Consider the following 24,004-nt stretch of genomic DNA (forward strand, 5'->3'; position numbering starts at 1 on the left):
TGTTAACCAATTTTAGCGAGTCCTTATGAACTGTTGCCTCACTTTTTGTTCTCAGCTGGCATGTGTGGCACCTGGTGTATTCTTCTGCTGCCGTAGCCCATCTGCTTCAAGGTTTACTGTTGTGTGTGTTCAGAGATACTCTTCTGCATAACAAGTGGTTATTTGAGTTGTCTGACAATTCTCCTCTGATGTCTGACATTAAAAGTGGCATTTTTGCTCAAAGAACTGCTTTCTCATTGAATATCTGCTATTTCTTCACACTGTTCAATAGTTGCGCAGGAAATTCACAGCAGATCAGCACTTTCTGAAATACTAAGAGTAGGCTCCTTCAACCATATCAGCTTTAGCGTCACTTAAATCACCATTCCGGTCCATTCTAATGGTCAATTTTAACCTCAACAGGTCATCTTGATCATATCTACACATCTAAATGCATTCAGTGGCTGCCATGTAATTGGCTGATTAGATATTTACTTTAACAAACAGTAGAACAAGTATCTAATGAAGTGGCCAGTGAGCTTTGTGTTACACAACATTTATTTTCTAAGATTATTCTTACTTATTATTATCCACATTTAAAAATATCAGTCTTCTTAATATAAGTTATAAGAGATAAATGTCTTTGCCAACTGTTGTTGTTGTTGGGCACTGTACAGATAAATTCTAAATGAATTAAAAGCTATCCCATGTACAAGTAATTTAATAACATTATAGCTATAAGTAAATAAATAAATAAATAATTTATAAATAAATAATATGTGATTCTGAAAAGGCTGAATCTGCCTAATGATTATTTTTACTTTGGATACTTTTAAGTATATTTTCTGATACACTGGCGTTTGTGTTGTTAATTACGTGGAAGTTGGGAGCTGAAACTATTAATTATTCTTTTTGCAAATGTGTGTCAGGTAATGAGTTCAGTAAAACACATTAATAAATAGAAATGGTAGAGGAGCGTGTGAATAATAAAAACATTAAAGAAAATAGTTCCCACACTTGAAAAGAAAATAGATAGGTTTCAGTGTTCCCTTATCAGGCTTTTAATGCGATCGGAAAATAAGTCAGCTAAACATCCCCTTTAATTGTTCTCACATGCGAAAAAAATGCCTTGTGTCATCATTAATCGTAATTTTCCCGCTGCATTCACGAGAGGGGGGAGGGAGGACCAGGAGAAAGCATGGTGTGCAAGGGAGGGAGGGAGGGAGTCCAGAAAGCCGAGGGGGAGGGATTTGAGCTAGAAAGTCAGAATTGTGCGATTCTCCAAGCTCCGTTGCGCACTTTCGAAGGACTACGCACCCGCTTCCCGCCGGCTTCAACGCAACGCCGCGTCGCACTAACGATGTTGTGAATGAGAGGATGAGTGACGTCAGCGGGCGAATGTCAACAATGTAGCGACTGAGAGTAGGCGTTCCAGTCGAGTGTAACAAACAGCAGAGAAGGAGCGGCACGCCGTGCAGGATCAACACGCACACACGCGCGCGCGCACACGTACACAACAAATCGTAAAATCACAGACACTGTAGCGTGTGTGTCTGTCTGTGTGTGTGTTTTAAATAAACATTCTTGTAAGTGACAAAGAACCGAGTTGCGGCAGCGAGAGAAGTCATCCATCTGCAATCAGGAGGGTTTGAGGAAACGGCAAACCGAGTCATCATGTGAAAGAACTTGTGGGAAACGGACAAAAGGGCTGGAGTACGAGCAGAATAGGACGGAAAAGGTGAGCTGGCGTGCACGTCTTTTTCCTCTCTGACCACTCTCTCTCTCTCGCTCGCTCTCTCTCTCTCTATCCTTTTCTCGCTCTCTAGCTGTTCTTTTTGTTAGCTTTCAATCTCGGTCTATTGTTGATGCTCTCATAACCGAGACGCAAACTTGCATAAGTGACGCAGTGGTAGTGGGCTACTACCAAGAGAGCCCCCTGCTGAGATGCATAAAAAAATCGACTTTATAGGGGAAAAAAGCAGAACCGCACGCATGAATCTTGAAAGCCTGGCGCGTGGTACGAATATTGAAGCCTGTAATGTGATGGGGTGTGAACGCGGGTTCAGGAGTGAAACACAACTCTGTACCGCATCCTGTTATGCTTTGAGTCACCGCTCTCTGTGTGCTCCTCTGTACTGTTGTTTTTTTGTTTTTGTTTTTTTATCCAATATGGTAAAGTAGTCGGTGGTGATCCGTCAGGATGAGCTGCCACATGCAGAGTCATTAAACACCTTCCTCGTTCAATACGTGTGCATCTAGTTCATGTGGAGCTCATTAGAACTGTTACTACCGCTATTCCAGTTTATTTCACTCTGTGTGAAATCATTGTATTACTGTAGGGTCTTTACCTTAAAATATAAAGCCCATTGGGCGTTGTGATTTGGCGCTATATAAATAAAATAAACTGAACTGAAATAAGCACACCTTATCATTAATCCACATTATAACAGTCAATCCCTCGTTTGACGTTAAACCCATATTTCATTATTACATATATATATTTCTTAGTCTGCCATCATATTCGAGAATATAAAATAGGCATTTTTAAATCAAACTGCACCCTTGTGCGCGGAGCTGCATTGTCATGTGAGGAGATGCTGCAATCGCGTCTTATTCAATCTTGAGTCAGTAATGTGCTGAGATGCACCTCAGTCGATAAAAAGGGGCATTTTTAAGGTGACTCTTAAAAAAAATTGTGATCGTGGATAATATATATATAAACAGTGTAGTCTCACGTGCTGCCATGCATTACGACCTTTAAAAGATTTATGAGAATGTGCTTCGTTTGTGTTTACAGTAAGATTAGTTGGCTTCATATCGGTGGCTGCAGGCACTCGCGTTTGCATTGTTTCCCTCTGTCGTTAAAGAGACGCGTGTGTGCAGGCAGGCAGGGCTTTTTCTTAATAGTGTTTGTTTCGTCATGACTATTGTTTGATGGCCATGTGTTTGCCTCGGCAGCGGAGGAGCCTGGAATCATAAGGGAGCGGAGTGATGCTGCTATAAATGCGGTGATGCAGCATTTCGAGGAAGCATACCATCCTCTTTGTCTGATAGTGCTGATGCAAAGCAAACGGCGGAACGATCGCAGCATCATGGATGGATCCTCCATCATCATGATCAAGAACCTTTGTCATGATGCGTCGCGCATTCTTTTGAAACGCCCGAAACGCCTTGACTCCACGCAGCCGCCACAGGGATGGGTTTAAGCTGTGCCGAGAGCAGGTGCATAGGTAATAGGAGCTAATAGGATCTCACTGGTGGTGTAAAGGCAGCTGACGTGAACTCACATTTTCACAGACAACGCGCTGCTTTGGCGACGCGTGCACGGCAGTGGCACTCATGCGCAGTTTTACGCACGGAACCCTTTGTTCTCTACAGTAGCCCCCTGCCTTTCTTTTCCCAGGCATGGCAGTCCTCTGTGTACTGTGAGGAGGAGAGGGGGTGGAGTCCATACTGTAAACCTCATAGTGACTTTGTCAGCTTACGTCAAGCTTTGGTTTCTTTGCTCATTAGTATAAACAAGACACGCGAATCGCATAAAAATAATACTTTCATAATTGCGTGTCACATTTTATTGTAAGCACGATCAGTTTAATAGATCACCACTGAGAAATCTCTTTATTACATCACTCAACAATCATTAACAGCAAGAAGATTTTCAGTTCCAGCTGGTCTGTTCTCTGACCAGCGTTTAGTCTCGTGTTCTTACCATGTGGAATGATATGTGTAAACCAGTGACTGTGCATTCAGAAAAAACTACAGACTTTATAAGAACCAAAGAATTCAAGATCCTTGAATGAAATCTAGAGGAAAATTTCACAACAGCAGAGATGGTGAAATAGCTTTTTAAAACCTTATGATGGGGCAGTGTTTGCAAAGTTTTAAAGCCATTATTATTATTATTATTATTATTATTATTATTATTATTATATTCAGCTTGTGATTCTATATTTGTAGTTTTTATGTCCCAAAAACAACTTACATTTAAGTAATGATTCATAGTAACTGCCCAGACGAGTTTTACCACAGCTAATAAGTTGCACTGCATAAGCATCAATTTATTTGTAATATATACAAATATACTTACACTAGGTGCCCGTAACAGATCAGAGCAGTAGTACAGTCACAATAGACCTGGAAGATTACAATAATGCTTATCAATTATCTGCAGCCTTACAAAACCCAGCAATAATGACTGCGATGAAAAACTACCATATCTTGTTTGTTTCTTTATTAAACTCTCTTCTAATTTTGGCAGCATCACTACACAAAATTAGAATTGTCTTGTCACACTGTAATTCCCACAGACAACAGTAAAACAGGAATATTGAATTGTTGCACAGTTATTGCATCACGTTTTGAATTTCTCTCTCCCTTCTGCCTCCTTAATTACCCCAAAAACCTGCAGCTTGAAAGTCAAACCAGTGCACAGGCTGTAGCTTGTAACCACAAGCCTTGTTTCTACCTATTTTAATGTGCAAGTAATATATAAAATCCACCCATCTTCTTCTGTTTATTCAGGGTTGCTATTATATGATATAATACATCTGTAATAGGAACAAAAAGTACAAACTAGTCATATGTTCAGTAATATGTTTTCTGTAATGCGATGAGATGTAATTTATGATCAATTGTTACTTGTTTTATTGTAATCCTTGTTTCCATCAAATTTTGTATTCAATCCAAAAGGACTGAAAAGAGTCTGTAGAATAAATAGTGGTTAGATGGGGCTAATGTCATCACAATGCAGTACTTCTTAATTGTTCAGAGTGTGATTAAGAGCTGAAAGAACATTGTGAGGACAATGACATCACTGATGATACCTAAACCTAAACCTAATTCTGTGTTTGAGCCCAAAAAAGGAGACACACTTGTGTACAGCCTCTTTAAAAAGTCAACAGCATGCAGCCTCATGTTGATAATGCTACATGACATGTAGGTAGATTTCTGACTGACTGAAAAGTTGTGTTTCAGGTATTTCCCACTACTGACAGTGCACAACTACAGCACAGTGTATAGATGTGGGTTAGTAAAAGCTCTGCATATTACCTATGGACAGTCAGCTCACTACAATGGCAGGTGCTTTGGGGTTAGGATTAGGAATATTCAGATGTCAAAGGGTAAATAGTTTATTTTTATATTAAGATCCCTTCCTTTCCATGGCACTAAATAGGAAATAGGAAATAAATAATAACAAAAACAAAGCAAACAGAAGGACATTGGTATCATGATGTTAAACCATTGTAAATGTTTAATTGAATAGTTGAATTAGTTTGCCATAACCCCCAAATGGCTAGATTTTTGAATTTTTGTGCTTTGCTTAAAGCTTCCAGATTTATTTTGGACTTTTAAATACTTTCTATTTTTTTTTTATCTCTATGTGCATCCAAATGAAAAATGAAGAAGGCCCTTCTGAAATCTGTTTAAAAATACATAGGACCATCTCACTGGTATTATATCAGAACATCTCACTGTGAACAGTGCTGTTCTGGGGATCTGCTCAAGTCCCTCAGGATTGTCTTCGACAGCTAAAATTCCGAATAACAACAAGTTCCTGTCATGTGACCATGAAGGGATCCTGAAGACTAAAACAGTCTAAAACATCCAGGGCTAGCTCCTCATTGTTTCTGCTGAGCCACATGTAATCATCCTGCTATTCAGCTAATTAAAAAATGACTGGAAATAAATGACTGGAGAAGGTGCTTGTGTTCCAAATGAACCAAGTACTGGTGGGTTATTGATTCATGAAATTTCAGCTGGAGTAGGACAACATGAAGTGATCAAATTCACAATATCAGCAGCCTTTTAAGGTCTATTATTTCTGATTTATGTGAAGAAAAAAGCAGATAGTGTATGCAGCAGGTCCCATCTCTCCTCTCTTTGCATCTTTAAAGTCTTCTTTGCATCACTAAGGGTATCTGAGTACCCCTGACCGGCTCAGTTGAATATCCCAAGTCACTGCCTTGGCTAGGGAAAAAAAAAGATGTTGCTATTGCACTCTCAAAGGCAGGTGATTGGGCATCTGCCAGTGATGGCATAGCTGGAGAAGCACTGCTTGGAGAAATCTCAGATTCTGTACATTACAGCAAAAGCTATTGTTTCCTTCTCCTTTTCTCCCTGTTGTGATCCCTTCTTTCCCCGTGTCATGTCATGTCTGCTCATTCTTCTTCTCTTTTCCCACTTTTCTCAGTAGTGATGTGCACTGGTGTTCTCATCACTTGTGTGAAATCAGATTGCATTATACACCCAGCCCCAGCTGCCATCAGTCTGCGGCTGCAGAGTCAGGGCCTGTCTGTGTGTGTTTGACTCTTGCCAAGAAGCTAGCAAAACTAAACCACCACAGTCAATTTTCTGATTGTTTTGGTTTGTGTTTGTGCCTTTGTGTGCCTGTTAGAAACGATGGAGTAAATGACCCACCTATTTGATGACCTCTTCCCTGAGTGGAGGACTTCACCTTCTGAGCTGTGAATGAAAACTCAATTCAGTGAAGGGAAAGGAGGGGGGTTTGGTGTTTAGAAGAATGTAAAGTAGCATTCAGTAAACAAAAAGAAATCATTTAGCGTAACCTGTTTATATTAGATTATTGCAGCACTGTTACTGTTGGCACAGTTGACTCATCAGAACGAGGCTGAAAGCTGCTTTAGAGAAAACCTTGAAGTGCTCTGAACAAGGGAGGAAACTTAGCCTCAGTGTAGTAAAATGGTTGTAATATAGTAAAGTTTTCTGATTTCTGTTAAAAGACATTTCCCAACAGAGAAGTCCAAGTATATTTATAATTCATCCGTTAAACAGTACCAGTCAGAAGTTTGGACACAGTCATGCACTCATATCAATGAATGAGTCTTCAGACATTTAACTAGTACTGTATGTGTTATCTGCATTTGTAAGAACTGATTAAAGTGGCATGAGTTCAAATTATAATCATATTTAAAGTTTAATTTTCACGTTAACCTAATTCTGGAAATCTTAAATCTCAGAAACCAATCTGAGAAAATAAATAAATAAAAAACCTAGATTTAAACCCATTAACCTTTCCTTAAAAGTCTGATTTCACCATTGATCAGTTAAAGAGTTTTGTAAAACTGTAAATTGGAAATTGTTCAATCTTATTTTCTTGTCACAGTTTGACTTTTTCAGCTCTCTCACGTACATGTGTTCCATTATCTGTCACAAGTTTAAACATAAATTGAGAATATGAGACAAAATTTACAGTTACGCCCCAGACGCCCATTTACATTACGACTCAGCTCAGAAGCAACAAGAAACTGACATTAGAGTTTTAAGAAGTGTAGTTTTATTCTAAATGACATCATAACTTAGCTAAAACAACTGGTACCCCAAAAAGACAAAACTGGTGTGTGTCTCTGTAGAGTGACCCTCAGTCTTGCCTTTATCCACACCTTACCAAATATGGTTAATTAGCAGTGAAGCCCAGGCAACCTTAAGAGAATACGGGTTGCAGAGGGACGTAACACTTACATAAACTTAGCTTCATTCACATCTTGATTCCTAAAATAACTTAGCAGTTGTTTCAAATATCAAATAGTTTCATAAAACCATTCAAAACCACAAGGATGTGTAGCAAATTCTGGGGGGAGGGAAACAGACATTTTAGTTGCAGGTTTCTTTCAGCTTTTTCCTTTTATATTTAATGGCAATTCTCAAATTTTCTTTGTAGATTTTATTAAATAATATTCCTTTTTTCCTTTTCTTGTGGAAAAGAAGTCTCATTTTGTTGCTCTCATGTAGAGACTTCACTTACGAGTGCGCCTATAGTTTGATAAAAATAGCTATGTGTTACAGTTGACGCATTCTCATTTATGCACATGTGAAACACACGCCTCCACATTTAAACAAGCTCTTTGATGAAGCGTTTGCACGCTGTTTTTCAATTCCACTGACTTGTGTGTGGTCTTTGTTTTATTTTTTCCAAGCATCACTAAATGTGAATGACATGTGCGCTACAGTGTTTCTTCCCCTGGGCCAACTGGCAAAATGGCGGCTAGAGAGCCTCATCCAGTGCTTTTGCAGCGTCTGGATATTCACCACGGTGACGATAACAGAGCCTATATGGATGCGTCCAGCTTAAACAGCTCCTCCATATAAGAATGCTGGATTTTCTCAGCATTGCTTGGGTTATTCTTAGTAAGGACTGTTGTCTGTGTGGTCCCCAGAGCCCATCCCCCTGCTGCCACCATAGAAATGCTATGCATACCATATCACATTAGAGCACTTTGTGGTGAAAATGAGGCAACGTAGACAGAGAATTTCTCTGGGGTTAGGCCCCCTCGTAGTCCTCCCGGGGAACACTGAAGCACAGAAGTAGTCTTCTGGTTGCTCTCTGGAGCTGCTGAGTCACATGTGAAGTGTATATATTCAGTATATATATACGTTGTCTTTGCTGTTTTCTTTTGACTCATCAGGATGTTCTTCATGGCAGATCTGATGATTACACTTTCGCTGTCCCAGCCTATATTTCTGGTTGACAAAACTATTTTACCTCATTTCTGTTTTGTTCCCCTGATGTTTATTAGCATACGGATTTTGTTTTTCGATTTGGCAATAAGCTTTAAAATTACCTTTTTAAACCACAAAAGGTCCATAATTTATTTACAATGTGGAGTAAAGATCCAGAATGGCTCTATAAGTACAGAATCAACCAAATAAACTTTTCTTAACATTTCTTACTAATTATTATATCTTGTAAATTCATAAAAATATACTTTTTCAACAGATATTAATGATTCACACAATGAAAACACGTCAAATGGGAGCTTCGTTATAAATATATCAGGGAAAGGAAAGCTTTAAATCTTACAAAGGCTCACTTAATTAAGCCTGAAACTATGAAATTTATCATCAGTAAATATTCCACCAAATTAAGATATTGAGCTGAACTGCTAAATAGTTAACATAGCGGCTAACAGAAAAAAAACTAGTTAATTATAATTAATTATACTTATTTTATCAATCCAGTAAAATGACCTTGCTTTGCTTTTATGTATAGTAGAAAAGAATCAGTCTGCACAATGAGAGTTAACTCATTCTTTTTCCAGCTATAAAGGTTCTTCTACACTCCTGAATTTGATATTGGCTGTTGACCACAAACATTTGTGGTTAGAAATATAAGGATGTCTCAATGAGACGTGTTGGTTTTGGCTGGTTATTCGTGCTCCCGCGTTAGAAGAAGAACGCTGCTGTGTGCTTTTTTTCTCTGAAGCCTGAGGTCATTTAGTTCTGTGTAGCACCCTTTTATTCCACACGCTGACATCACAGGTTACACATTGAAAAGCTCGCCAGTGCTGCTGCAACACTGCCTTCCTCCTTCTGCCCAGTTATTGGTGTAACATTAAACTAGTTCCTGATAAATACTCAGGACTGCAACATTAATATGTTATTAAAACATATCTAACAGCCATTTGTTAGATGATAAACCAACCAATAGGACCTTAGGCTGTATTCAAGCATGTAAATGATTCCCGTGTTGGCAATATAGTTCAATTCAGTTCAATAATTAATATATATCTTCACGAATAATATTAATTTGGCACAAAGCACAATATAAAATAACTGTCATTTCACCTAAATGCAACGATGTAACAACACAGAAAATATCGTTGAAGATTTCTGCCAATATAATGGCTATATGGTTAAATGATTATGTATAGTTTAAGGATTCTGTGTGTATTAGTCTAATACTTTATTATAGTGGTCTTGACCTTACAATATAAAGCGACTCAACGCAACTGTTTTTGTGATTTGGTCCTGTATGAATAAAAGTGAACTGAATTATATCAAAATGTAAATTTAAGAGGTGGCAGCACGGTGGTTAGCACTGTTGCCGCACAGCAAGAGGGTCCTGAGTTCAATTCCACCATCAGGCCGGGGTCTTTCTGTGTGGAGTTTGCATGTTCTCCCCGTGTTTGCGTGGGTTCCCTCCGGGTACTCTGGCTTCCTCCCACCGTCCAAAGACATGCAGCTTGTGGGGATAGGTTAATTGGATAATCTATATTGCCAAAATTATTTTATTCAGCTACTCACAGAATAGAATACTGACATATCAAAAGAAATATAGCAAAAAATATCTTTCCCGAAATTATGATCCCAATATGATGGGTAATCCCCGTACACTGAATTTCTTTTGTACAAAAAATATTGTTGATGAACATGGGTATCTTTGAAGCAGACGTCTGTATAGAAAATTCTAGAAGAAGATGAGTTTGGGAGGAGCCCAATCTTTTAACGAGTGCTCGCTTGCACTTGGAGACAGTTTACAGTAAACCAAATCTTCACTGATGTTGTTGAAGCAGTGGAGTGTAAAACAACAGAGCACATTCAGTATGTGGTTTGGCAAAGACGTGCAGCTGTAAAGGAGTTTGTGTTGCGGAGGAAAGAAGGCTTTAGGGGTGAGGGGGGTTCATCCTGTGAGACCAGCACAGGTGGTTAGGAGGGGGGTTGGTGTAATGGAGGGAGGGAATAGGGCTGCTGTGGGCGTGGAAGTGCAGTAATGTGCCCACTTCCTGCATCAAACCCCTGCGCAGCACTGTAAAAACCATGAGGTTACAACAAGATCAGCACAATTTGCTGCTCTTGGCCTTTTTTTTTCCAGTTAACAGCAGGCAGTCATGGCTGACTTTTTTTCTAATCATAAAAGGGAGGCGAAAAAAGAGAAAGATGAAATTATACAGCGAGAGAAACCTGAGAATTGACACGATGAAACTGAAAACGTGATGTTCACCCTATGGACGCTGCTTCCACTAATAATAAAGTAATTGAGTTCTTTTACTCCAGTTTATTTATTTATATTTATAGCACCAGAGACGCACCAACAATCAGATGACCCCCTACGAGCAAGTGCTTGGCGAGAGTGAGAAGGAAGAATTCCCATTTAACAGGAAATTCCCTCAGAACAGAACCAGGTTCAGGAAAGGGTAGCCATCTGCCGCAGCCGTTTGGGGTCAAGGGAAGGAAGACAGGACAAAAGACACACCATGGAAGAGAGCTAGAAATTACAGTAATAACAACAACAAGTAGAAGATGTAGGTAGTTTTTCATTTTTATGTATTATGCAGACTAATATTTCTCTCACTTTTTTTTTACAATATAGTATTTGTCTGACAGCTTTGAGTTACTCGTAGCTTTACAAGTCGAAATGTGTTGATTTTTACCTTTTTCCGATAACCAGAAAGATTAAATGTTTTTGTTATGGGTTCATTTTAGAGATGTGCTCATTTCACAGGGCAGCCAGGCTACAACACATACAAACTTATGATGTTAGTAAGGTTAGGTTTGATTTAGGTTAAACTGGATAGTTCTTCTTCTTGTTCCTTTCCTAGTGTATTGTCATATACATTCTGTTATAATACTGATTGTTCATCTTAAAAGGGCCAACGTTTAAAAATATGGTAAATAAGTCAAAAACTCAGTTTTCAATATTCTTTACCAAGTTTTTAACACGTGTGATGTCATAGAGCACCGACATCCCAAAAATGAATCATCTCAGGCACAGCAGCCCCACCCACCTGCTGTTCTGACTTTCTCTTTATGAGTCTCTACAAGCTAGTCTGAAGAACGTTTCAACCCAAATTTCTTTGGCTTGAAAGGTTAATTACATTAATATCAGAGGTGGTAAAATAATTTGTTTTAGACTGGGGATGAACTGCAGGGCTGCACCAAAGCCCAGTGTAAGATAAAGGATGATTTACAACTATGAATCATGCAAAGCAAACCTGGTGGAGTCTGAGAAAATAAGAAAACATGCTAAAATTTCTTTTGTTTACTAACTGTTCTGATTTTGTAATAAAAAAAAAAAACAATGCAAAAATCATTATCACTCCCTACTTGTGACACAATATAATCCAGGGTAACTAGAGGAAATGACCTCAACGTAAGCGGATGTCGACATCTGATAGTCTGCCGTTCCTCGTTGTTGAAAAGTTTTAAAAAAAAAAAAGTCTAAAAAATAGTCTATGCGACATCCAGAAAAGTTAAATAATGGCAAAAAAAAATTTTTCCACACGAGTATAAGCTCTGGTTAGTCTGTTCTCCAAGCCTCAGCATCAATGACCCAAATTAATTGTAAACCAGCAAGGGAAACCAGAAGTGGGTATGATTTGAGTTCACGGTCCAGGTGTCAGTGGTTGTCCACTTGTGTCTCCCCATGGTCTACAGTGAGTAAGCAGGCACCAGCTGTATACCTGCAGCAGTCACATGCTCCTGCCTGCAGTCCACCAGCCAGACTCTGTCATTAAGGACAGATGGCAAAAGGTCAGCCAGGCAGAGCTGTTCCACGGTTGAGTCACAACACAACATCATCTTGTCATCATCATCATCATCATCAACACAGTTCATCAGCATGTCAACACAACACAACACACATTAAATGCTTCCCCACAGATTAAAAAAATGGATATTATTCTTAATAAGAATATGTTCCTCTGTTACTGGAAAGAGTTCATTTCGATGGTCAGACGTCACATAAATTTGTCTTGACTGGTTTCTTGCAGTCATGCAGTTTTGAAGCAACCATACCAGCTTGATTGTGTGCGATATACGTGTGAGTGTCTACATGCCTAGGGCTTTTTGGTGTAAAAAAATTCCCTGTAATTCCTTTTACAGGTAATATCGATGTATATAGCAATATGAATCAAATGACTGTTTCTGCGCAGCGCAAAGGTTCCTTTTTACTCCTGACAGGTGAAAATATGAGTTCAGTATGAGTTTGTTAATAAGGATTTTTAAATTTTTTAGTTTTTAATTTATATATTTTTTAACATTAATTTGTTGAGCATATCAACAGTATATGCTGTTCTCTTTCTATTTTTATTAAATTACTGTAAATGATGATTTTTAAAAACTTTTTTAATTGAGTTGGTCAACACTTTGTGCCATCTTCTAGCTGCACACATTTATGTGAAATGCTGCGTGTTCGTGTGTTACTTAAATTTTTAGTCTAATTTAATATTGACATATTTTCTTTGGTGCTCCTGTGTCTTCTCCTGACTAATCCTGGTCAGATGTTCAGTCCTTTTGTCTTTATTGAATATCATTATTTTACGCAATGACTAGAGAATAATAATATAAATTAAACGACATCCTGGCGGCTTTTCAGTTCTGCAGATGTTTCTTTCCAGCTTTTCAGAGGTTAAGTGAGAGGCAAAACTCAGGGGAGCCCTAATGGAGACGGTGCTGCACGTTTTACAGTTACATAGATTTTCCCATGAAAAGCAGAGAAGATGTCTGAGAAACAAAAGTAGAGGACAGAGTAACTGTGGGATAGTGAGAGCAGCTGAATGAAAGGCTGTAAAGCAGTTAGCAATTTAGATGGATTATAGTAACAAATTGGCTAATCTCTCGTTCTCTGCTCTGTGCACAATCATTATCATATTTATGTGACAAACACACTTGGCCATGCTAAGAAAAAAAGTTTTCTCAATTGATGTGAACGTGAAAGTGAAAAATTTTACAGGCACGGTGCCTTTAACTCTTACAGCCAGGACATTACCATTTAACACAGCCAGTGGGTTTTAGCAGCTGTGTGATGGCAGCAATGTGACTCTGGTTAGTTTGTAATGTGACATTATCAAAGAGTCAGAAATCCTCTTCTTCCCATCAGTTGGCCAGGGTTTGCTCGATTTGGCACGTTATTCGAAGATCTCAGAACTATTATATGTGATTGCAGCTAATGAGTAGTTTTACTATCAGTACAGTTGTATTATTTTATTAAAATTAAAAAGCAATAGGAATTAGTGTTTGTTAAATGAAATTATATAATATGAAGTGTTTAATAGTAAAACCAGATAAAATAATGAAATAATGAAGGATGCAATATAAAATTGCTGTGCTGGTGACATAAAACCACTGCAGTATAAAAACAAACGTACTGTTTTAATGATGTGAAGCAAAACAGAAAATTCTGAATCAAGATTTTTTTTAAATTTTAAACATTGTAAAACATGTATTGTGGAAATGGGGGTGAACCAATTTTTGCAGTATTTGTCATGCAGATTATTATCTACCTGTTGGCAAAAGGGGTGAAATTTTGCAATTTTACTGAATTTGCGCAGCATGATGAAGAGCTGAAAGACTCTTCTTAAAGATGTTTTTTTTCCTGGCACAAATGAAAGCACGGCAAGAGCAGAACAAACATAAAACCTGGAGTGATTATTAAATAGCCAAACCAAAGGCTGAAAATCCATATACTTTAATTAATTATTAAATATTTGAGGAAACTGCTTACTTTAAAAAAAAATAAATCTGTGAGCTGCTATTATTTTCTCAGCATTAGTAAAATAGGGATTTCATGTAGTTTACATAACCGAGGTTTTACATCAGTCAGGCAAAAAAAAAAAAGTAATATATGATTTGTTTGTGTACTTTGCCCTGTGAGACCCAACCCATCAAAAAATAGCCAGAAAATTCAGATTTTGGGGAACTTAGATTTTGTTAACCCTTATAACAAAATCCACAAAATTTTTGCTATATCATGTTGTGTATGATATATTTTTGTTATATATTTATTATATGTTTTTTGTATCGCTTTTGATACATTGGATGTTTTAGCAACTTTTTGTTAACAACAATGTTAATTTTAGACAAAAAAAAAAAGTTTTGTCCATAACATTTTTGGAATTATGGCAAGTATTTATCACGCTGATGAGATAGAGGTCTCAGAAATTCATGTATCAAATATGATACAAAGGGGATTATAGGGTTAAGCGCTTTGCCCAAATAGTAATGAAAGGAAAAATCAAAAGTTCATTTGTTCATCATCTAAAGTTTTCCTGTTTGTGGTTTAATTTGTAAGAGTACGCTTTCTTTTACTTTGATTTTTGCAATAAATTTTGTTTATTATTATAAATCCTGAAAAACTAAACTTGTGCTTAATTAACAGATTTCTTGACTTCTCTTGAATTTTCTCGTATTAAAACAGTTTTTTTTTGCAACATTCTAAAAAAAGCTTTCTTGTAAATGTGCCATTGTGTCCAACATTTTGTGAATAGTCTCTGTTTCTGTAATCTTTGTATCCGAAGTGTGTGTGACGTGACAATGGTGCACATGTTTGCGTAGAAAGAAAAAATGAGTAATTGTGGATGATAGGAGGGTCTGTCTTCATGCTGCAGGGACGCCCTCCCCACGCTCCACCAACCTGCCAATCATCTCTCTGACCTCGCACCTTTCTAACTGATAGTGATGTAGATGTGTCCGTCTGCTGCTCGTGGATAAATGATCACTAATCAGCCAAAGAAGATGAAGGACAATTTTGTAAGTAGAACTGTTACCATACACGCTCACCTTTTGGTTTTATATGTCAAAACATGATTTTCTGCTGGCAGGAAGGCTGTTTTTTCCTGTTGTGGTTAAGCTGCTGAAGCCGAGGCAAACATTTGTCATAGTGATACACACAAAAACAAAACTTCAGGCGGAGCTGTTTTGTAGTTGTTTATGTTTACTTCCTACCTTTTTTATATTCAATAGATCATTTAGAGTCTCAAAAGCAAAAAGAAACACAACAAAAACATACGTCTAGCCCTTGAACACAGAGTTTTTGGACTCAAAAACCGAAAACCTTGCTTTAAATCAGACCATTCAGAAAGGCTTACGAACTGCCTTGACGTTCTCAAACAAGAAAACCACACGGTTCAAAACTAATAAATTCTTTACAATGTTCATATTTCCATTTATAACAAACTATTGCAAAGGAAATGCAGCTTCCTTCTCTGACTTCCTTTGCAGGTGGTAGAGTAGCAGCTGTAGAAGATTTAATATTCAGTGATAATTAATCCAACTTTTTCTCCTGTGCTGGAGTCGGTCTTTCAACGATCGTTATGATCACTCCGGTTATAAAATAAGTCAAAGAAACCTCTACTTTAACCTTGTTCTCGCAAATTTGATTTATGTCCAATTTCCCTCTCAATACATGCTTGTTAGAAGGGAAACGGTAACTCTGAAGTGACATGTTGCAGCTCTCACGTGCTTTGCGTATGAACATAAAGACGGAACAATTATGCCAGTTTGTCTTCACAATCTTCAAGCAAATGCAAATGTGTTCTTTGAGTGTCATTGGTTAGTGTAAATGGTGGCATTAAAGCTGCTATAGTAATAGTACAGACTGTCAGAGGGCTCAGCCCAGACCACGTGGAGCTCTGGCATCTGTTTCACACCCTGAGAATACTTTTACTTTTGGCAGCAGTGACATGCTTCCCTGGCCTGGACCTCCTGCTGTAAATCATTTGATGATGAAAATCTAGCTAAAATAAGTGTACTCTGTATCCTTAGTACTGCTTCCTTATGTTTCTATAGCGCAACATACCTAACCCCAAACTACGTCCTATATCGACATACCGCCAAATTGGGTGGTAGTTCACAGCCATCACTCTGTATGACTGGGTGAATGAGGCAATGCTGGATAAATCTTTTTTTTTTTTTACAAATTCCAGCCACTGAGGCATTATTACCTGCAAGATATGTGCTGTCCTTTGCAGAAAAACACAAGCCACGCCAGGTTTGAACCTTGTTCAAACTCCAGCTTGGGTTGCAGTTCAAAGATATGCATGTCATTCAGTAATTCTAAACTGGCCATGGATGTGAGGTACGCAAAGTACTAGTAAAAACTGAGTGGCTCAAAAGAATAGAAAAGTGCTATACCCTAACCCTCTACTAATGTCATTCTGTACTCTAATGGCTGAAGTCTTAGCATTCAGAAAAGAGAAAGTAAAGACAACTGACAGACGTGAAAAACATATTTTCTTAGGATTTTTTCTTTTCTTTTGTTGTGTGTGTGTGTGTGTGTGACTTTATTTCAGACAGCTTAAGTTATCGTTAGTGATTTTTAAAAGATGGCTGTATATTGTGGTTTTGTTAGTGTGTTTTCCCCACGGTAGCCTGATATATACCAATTGGAAGGTCGGTGGATCGATCATATTCTTGGGTCAGATACTGAACCCCGAGTCTCTTGCGAGATCCATCCATAAGAGTTTGAGTTTCTATGTGAATATTAGAAAACACTTAGGCATGGATAAATGCACTTTATGTAACTAGCTGAATGAGACGTGCACTATAAAGCAATTCTCAACTGTAAAAGTACCATATATACTTTTGAACCTTACGCTACTCTGTAACAAACAGTGCCGAGGTCACATCTGGATCTAACACAATTAGATTAGCTTACCCCTCTACAATGCACTTCTGACTCAGCAGATGTTTCACAGCAGGCATTTTGACTTGTCACAGCAGTTCAAGGCGCAGTTGTGCATTTACTACTACGCTACATTAAAACTAAAGGCGCTCCTTTCAGCTGGATTTGTTCCAAAGTCCTAAATGTGTGACACCATTTTCCCTGTAGGTCCAAATGTCTAGCACGCAAAAAGGAGGAAGACTAATACAAACTGAACTGCACAATCTTTGCAAAGGTCAAGTGTCATAAAATGAGCTACAGCTGAAACAGCTTCAAGGATACATCAGTGCTATTTCACAGGGTTTTAACCTAATGTAAAATTGGGATGGTGCTTTTTTCCTCAACTGCAGCAACACGGTTCCAACCCTAACTCTAAACCTGACCGTGTTACCCCAACCAGAGACCCTTCCAACACTATTTGGAAAATCCATGCACTAAAGCTAAAATGCAGTTCATCCTTAATACGGGAAAGCATGTCATAACAATTGATATTTTAGCTGCCATAGCCAGTTCTAATCCAGATACAAAGTTTTGTCATGCATGTGTTTTAGAAAGCAGGACTAATCCCAGCATGTAATTCACACACGACCCATGTCTGGGCTTTAAGTGCCACAACTTGCTGCCTGGGTTTGTGTGAGGCCCCTCTGAAGTATCTGCACTCAACTGTACAGCCCTGTCTGCTTCCAGTGATGCACCTCCCCATCCCCAGCCTGGCACTACGAGTGAAAGAGGCTATTGTTCCTAACACTCTGAGGCATGTAGCATGCACTTATGACACCAAGTGGGAGAAATTGTTCCCATTATACCCCTGGAATGTCTTTGAATCAATCAAGTTTGTATGAATACATGCTGCTCTTTAGCAGTTACAAAGAAATGGTGCCTATTAAATGGTGAAATTAACAAAAGGCAACTTTTTCTGTGCAAAAACTATTATAAAGAAAACAGTAGTGCAACTTTTGAATCAAAAGCAAAACGCCGTTTAATCTCCCTCTTCATGGACCATTTTTCATCCATACCCTGACCTGGAGCAGAGACCACATTCAGATATTTTGAATTAAGATGACTGGTAACATTGTACAAGAAAACAATTGATATTTGGGCATTCTTTCTCCTGAGTTCCCTCCTTTTCTTACTGAGCTTTAGTGATGTGTATCAAAGCACAGCTGGGAAAATTTGCTGCTCCGCTCATGGATATTTCTGTGAAGATGTAATTGTTTCTTTTTTTTTAGTAGTATGGCTGTGCAGTGGAATTCAAAACAGAAAGTAGAGTTCTCAGTTTTCTCAGGCAGATCATTTATTCTTCACATACCATAAGGCTCTGAGTCCTCAAAACAGAGCATTCTTGGCTTTGACCTGCGTGAAAACGTTTGATTCTGCTAGTGGTGCAAAAAACAATAAGAACAGCAAAACCGTTTCAAAAAAATCTTAGGACACTTCACTACAGTTACTCAAAGGCTACGTTCACACTGCAGGCGAAAGCGGATCAAATCCAACTTTTTTGACCCGATCCGATATTTTCAAATCCGACCCAGGTCACTTTCATGTGTGGTACTGAATCCGATACATATCTGACGCTTTAGAAAGCGACTGCTGTTTGAATGGTCATGTCGCATTAAATCCGTCTTTTACGTCACTGACACAAGACAGACCCCAATTATCAGTGCCGGAGAAGCGCCCGAGAAGACATCGTGAACGCTTCCTGGCCACCCAGCGTAACTGTTGGGAAGACAGCGTTGGAGAAACGTGAACATTTTATTTGTACTGTATAATCTGCAGATTCTGACAGAAATCTGCAGCTATCCTTTGAAGCACCGCTCCTCTCTAAAACAGCAATAAGGATCATTATTAGGCCATATGTAAATAACAAAATAATTTTATAACTTAAAGCAAAATTGGGAAACGTAAAGTCCGACACAAGTCTTTATATTAAGGGCCGTCAGTCAAACAATACTGTTTGGTCTGGGTCTAAACAGAGCGCGTTGTATGTGACGTCTTCTTTTGCGCATGCGGGCCGCTTTGAGGGTTCACACTAGAGCACGTTTGCTGTCACATTTTATTTGTAGTGTGAACGAGCAGACAAAAAAATCGGATTTGATCAAAAAATCGGAATTGAGCATTAAGACCTGCAGTGTGAACGTAGCCAAAGTGTAAACCAAGAGCACTATGCAGGGGTCATGAAATACAGCTCTATTTCCGTCAGCAGGCTATTTTTAACCCTGCTGTATCATGTATCCCTTCTTGCCATTTTGTTCCTTTGTTGAGTTGGGAGGGATAGCATGGCAGGCTAGGTAAGGTAGAACCTCTGTTAGTGTGTGTGTGAGGGAGAGATGTGATCTGTTGCACGGGTTGAAAATGTTCTGTCACTAACTCATTAGCCCGATCTGCCTATGTTGGTACTTACTGCTTTCACTGCATCTGCATTTGTGGTCTTTGATAGGATCCAGATGTCTGTCTGGAACACAATACAGTCCTTGTACAAGCTTTACACACAGCCATACATATAGCAAATAGAAGAAATACTGAAGAGCAACCCATATAATGTGTCAGTTTAATTCATTTATAAATGCTTCAAAAGTTACCAACTCACTCATGTGTAATGCTGAGTGCATTATTGGTGGCAGTCTAGGCCTATTGTATTGGTAACTTTAAATTCAGCTCTGAATTTAAAAGAGAGCCAATGAAGAGAAGCTAATATGGGAAAAATATCATCTCTCATAGGGTTCACTGTCAGAGACCCTAAGAAAATCATCCGTAACCTTCTCTAGTGCTGTTTCTGAATGGTGATAAATTCTGAATCCTGACTAAAACTCTTGAAATAAACCATTTGCAGATCATTTAGCTGTTTTATAACTACTCTTTCAAGAAGGAGGAGGAAGGAAGGTTAAAGATTGGCATATAATTAGCTAAGAAATCCAGTCAGAACTGAGATTATCTGCTTGTTTGTCCTCTAATTAAGGCTTGTCAGATCTAATATAATGATGGTTGTTAATTGTAAACCCACTACAGAGCAAACAGGAACTCCTTGTTGTATCCAACTCTTAATACTCTATTTTTTAATGTTTTCTCTTGATAAAAACAGTCTACAGCACACTGGCAGCATTTGTGAATAGCTGTTCTGTAAATGGTGACATTGCATTGCTGTACAGGCAAAGCACTGAGACAAATAAAAACTGAAAAATGTTGTTAAAGGGTTGATAAAAAAAAAAAAAGTAGTAGTAGTAAGTGATCAGGGCTTCTCCCTGAGTTAAAAGCCTGCAGGCTTGCCTGCTTTGGTTTCAGTTATGATCCTTCTATCTTCTCCTTTTTGCTCTGATTTTTCTGCTGTTAAGAATGTGGCAGGGGAATGTGCGTGGGATGGGGTAACAGAGGGGAGCTCAGGAATTCCCACTGACTTGGTTCATCTTGTATTAGCTATGCTTCTTGGGCTGTTGTGTTTGTTTTGTTTGTGAAATCCAGCGCTCTCGCCACCATGCAAACGTTCCTTGTTTTTTAAGCACCACGGACCTGGAGATGTTGCATGATGTGGCTTCTTGGTTAACAGTGCTGCACTACTGAGTTCATTCATCTCGAGGGCCCCTTTCTTTCTTTTATTTTTAGCCAAAATCCATCAGGCCTGACAAGTTGAGGGCAGCACTCCAGGTCTCTTCCACAAACTAAGTCTTCTCCTCCCCTCTTAGGAAAAATGCTCTGGACAGCCCTGCTCCAAGGTTGGGCTTTTGTTGAGTCATGTGAGATCGTGTACACAGAAACACACAAGAGGTGGGGCTGAACATGGAGGGGGGCTTTGGAGAGTTGAAGCCAGGGGCAGCAGGAGAAGCTAAAATCTGATCACAGGCCACCAGACAGCAGAATATGCTGGAGCTAGCTTTGTATAAGGTAATGTCTAGCGAGTGTGTTGGGGTGGGACAAGTGCACAGATTTATTTTAATACACAGCTGGCCCTGCCAGCGGGGGGAGGGGTGTTGAGTCTGCCAGCTTATCCCAGGACCACTGTCACACTTTGGACAAGACAGGACATTTTAGTAGGCAAACCCACTACTGGCAACAAAAACACAGTGAAAAGAGGCAAGTTTGAGGCAGAGTTTGACCTTTTAATCTGCATGATCAGACTGGATTGCTTTTACCATGTGCCGAATGCTCTTTGCACTTGTTCTTCTCATGCTGTCTTCGCACAGCTAGAATAGCCCCTGTATCAGATGTCATTGTGTTCACTGCACTACAGGAAGGTCTGGATTTGGTGCTAATGTCATTACTGATTATGCGTATAGTTCAAATTGCTTATCATTTCCCTTTGTCAATTTTCCTGATCATTTTTTGCATGAAAAAAAGTATGTAGGGTTTATATAAAAGATAAACACATCCATGTCACCCATTTGTTTCTGGAACCTGCATAGTGAAACCATAGTGTTATGTTTTTGGAAACACCATGTTGGTCTGTTGGAGCTAGAAGTTACCATATTTTGACAGGGTAGTGAGCTGGATTAAAAAACTGTACTGCAATGCGCACATATACAGTGGGGGAAATAATCATTGATCCCCTTTTTTTGCTCACTTACACAGAAATAAGCACTCTTTAATTTTTATGTTAAAGAGGAGAGACAGAATATGAAAACAGAAATCCAGAAAAAAAGCACATTACATAAAAGGTATACATTAATTTGCATATCATGAAGTGAAATAATATTTGATCTCTACAACCCAGCTAGAATTCCATTCCCACAATTTAGCCATGGACGCACAGATTACAATCAATCAATCAAGCACAGCTCTCAAAGGACATCATGCACAATATTATAGACTGCAATCGGCTACAAGAAGCAAGAAGCTTGGTACGAATTATAACATGACTATCAATCATCCTCAGTTTAGAGGTCGAGCCGAGATCTTCTGTTTCGCTGTGTTAATTTCTTTGTTCAGCAGGAGATCAAAAAAAATTATTTCCTTTTCTACAATTCGTGCAAAGGAACAGTCACCAAAACTGAAGCACCACGTTCTTGGGTGCTCTGTACCTCAGAGCATGTGATCTGAGTAATAGTGTTCTAGCAAAGCATTAGCAGCTAGTTCCTAAAGTTCTTTGGTTTTTGATCAGAAACCTACAACACAAATGGGATTCCCATTTCCTAACAGCCTCAGCTTTAAAAAAGGGGTATCGGGGATAAGAATTTAAAGCACCACTGTGTCTCAGAGCTTGCAGAGGTGCTACTGTTGCTCCGGTGTTTTAAACAAGTCAAAAGAACAGGCGTACCTATTATGCAGCAATATTGCATCTAAGGTAATTTTGAAGTTGAATTGTCACTGGATGCTTCTATCAGGTTGACTTAATGTTTGGTAGCTGGGACAGTACATTTATAGATTAACTTCCTTCCTGTGCACTATTACCTTAACAGGAAGAGGCCGTGGCTTTTTACTTAGTAGGTATTATCTGATGTGGATGGATTTAAAGTGTTTAGAGGACATTCGGTGGGTTAATAAAAATCTGCATTGCTCTCACTGGATATAAATCAGCACAGTCTGTCTTTGGAAGGATGTCAGAAACACGGCTGCAATTCATTCCAGCCCACCTTGAGCAACAAAGGTCACTCAAGAGGAGAGTTAATGAGCAAACTCACAGTGCAACTTCAAGGAGTCCTGAGCAAGATTTTTATTTAAATTCAATTGCTGACTGTCGTATCCTTAAGTTGTCATATGGTGTTTTTTGTGTGTTTTTTTTGTTGGGGTTTTTTTGCCTTTGAAAACCCGAGCAAGTTACAAGTGGAGCATTTAGAAACTTGGTGGGCTGTCAATAATTGTTGAATCATTAATATGACTCTGAGGCATAAGCTGCAATTAATGATTAATTTCATAGCTGAATAATTAGTTGTTGTTTTTTAATAGCAAAACCTAACATTTAAGAAGGTGTAATACATTTATACCTAATAAACTGCATAAACACTTATTTAGATTTGAATATTATAATGGTATGTGGCAGATGATTACATAGTTAGGTATGTACCCACTCATGTCTCTAGAATGGTTTAGTCCCAAAATTTATGGTACGTCACAGTAACAAGTGCAGCAGAGAACAGTAGAGAACTTTAAAAATTTACGAAAATACGAAAAAGGTTTTTCGTATTTTATAGTGCACCCCTGTGTCTGTGATGTCAACCCACACTGTCAATTCTGTTCATAGAAAATATAAACAAAGAAGGCATGACACTAACCCCAACATCAGCGCATGTTCATGCTGATAGGCCACCAGCTATGGAGCTTTTCTCTTCAGTGTGATTATTTCATTTGCTTTTTCCTCTTTCTGCTGTAGATTGCTCAGCTATGTGAACAAATATCTTTATCAAAGTTCACTGATGAAATTTGTTCATAATAAGTTTATATTGCACTATAGGGAAGATAAGGCACTGCGTCAAATCAACATTGTAAAATTCCCAGTTATCTAAAATGGAAATTGACTCTCTGAAGGGAAATGGTTCTTCAGAGTTGGGGAAAGAATGTTGTTTTCTTCTAAACTATTGATGCATACAAATCCCAAATTCCAACTGTGTTGTCAAGACTATAGGCTGAGAGGATGGCTCTGGAAGCTTTAGCATGTGTTTGTGCTTTGACCATGGAAATAATGGGAACAACAGAGATGGAAAAAAAGCAGAATTTATTTTCTGTAAAGTAAAGTTTACTTACCTTCTGACACAGAATGGAAAACGAGCCCTCTGAAAAATAGTCTGTAACGTGGTGAAAGTTGGGGTCATTGTTCTGTCAGTTCATTTCTGTACTGCAGGCCTAGCTCTGAGGACCTATCACCATGGAAACCATTATGTGGGACAACTGGCAGCAGAGCACTTTACAGATCTCCTTGGAATA

At 38.6% G+C, this 24,004-nt stretch overlaps 1 protein-coding gene across 2 annotated transcripts in view; it reads left to right on the plus strand.

The window, feature by feature from the left end:
* The first annotated feature begins 1,182 nt into the window (after positions 1-1,182).
* Positions 1,183-24,004, plus strand: part of bach2b (BACH transcriptional regulator 2b) — a 101,652-nt gene continuing 78,830 nt past the window's right edge. The window contains exons 1-2 of one of the 2 annotated variants that reach the window (XM_026142945.2): positions 1,183-1,717; positions 15,102-15,243. In XM_026142945.2, coding sequence (XP_025998730.1) covers positions 15,205-15,243 — 39 coding nt within the window. In that variant the 5' untranslated portion in view covers positions 1,183-1,717; positions 15,102-15,204. The remainder of the gene's footprint in view (positions 1,718-15,101; positions 15,244-24,004) is intronic. The other variant, XM_026142947.2, reaches the window with a different exon arrangement.

Source organism: Astatotilapia calliptera, chromosome 15 (assembly GCF_964374335.1).
Source record: "Astatotilapia calliptera chromosome 15, fAstCal68.1, whole genome shotgun sequence".
Lineage (NCBI taxonomy): Eukaryota > Metazoa > Chordata > Actinopteri > Cichliformes > Cichlidae > Astatotilapia > Astatotilapia calliptera.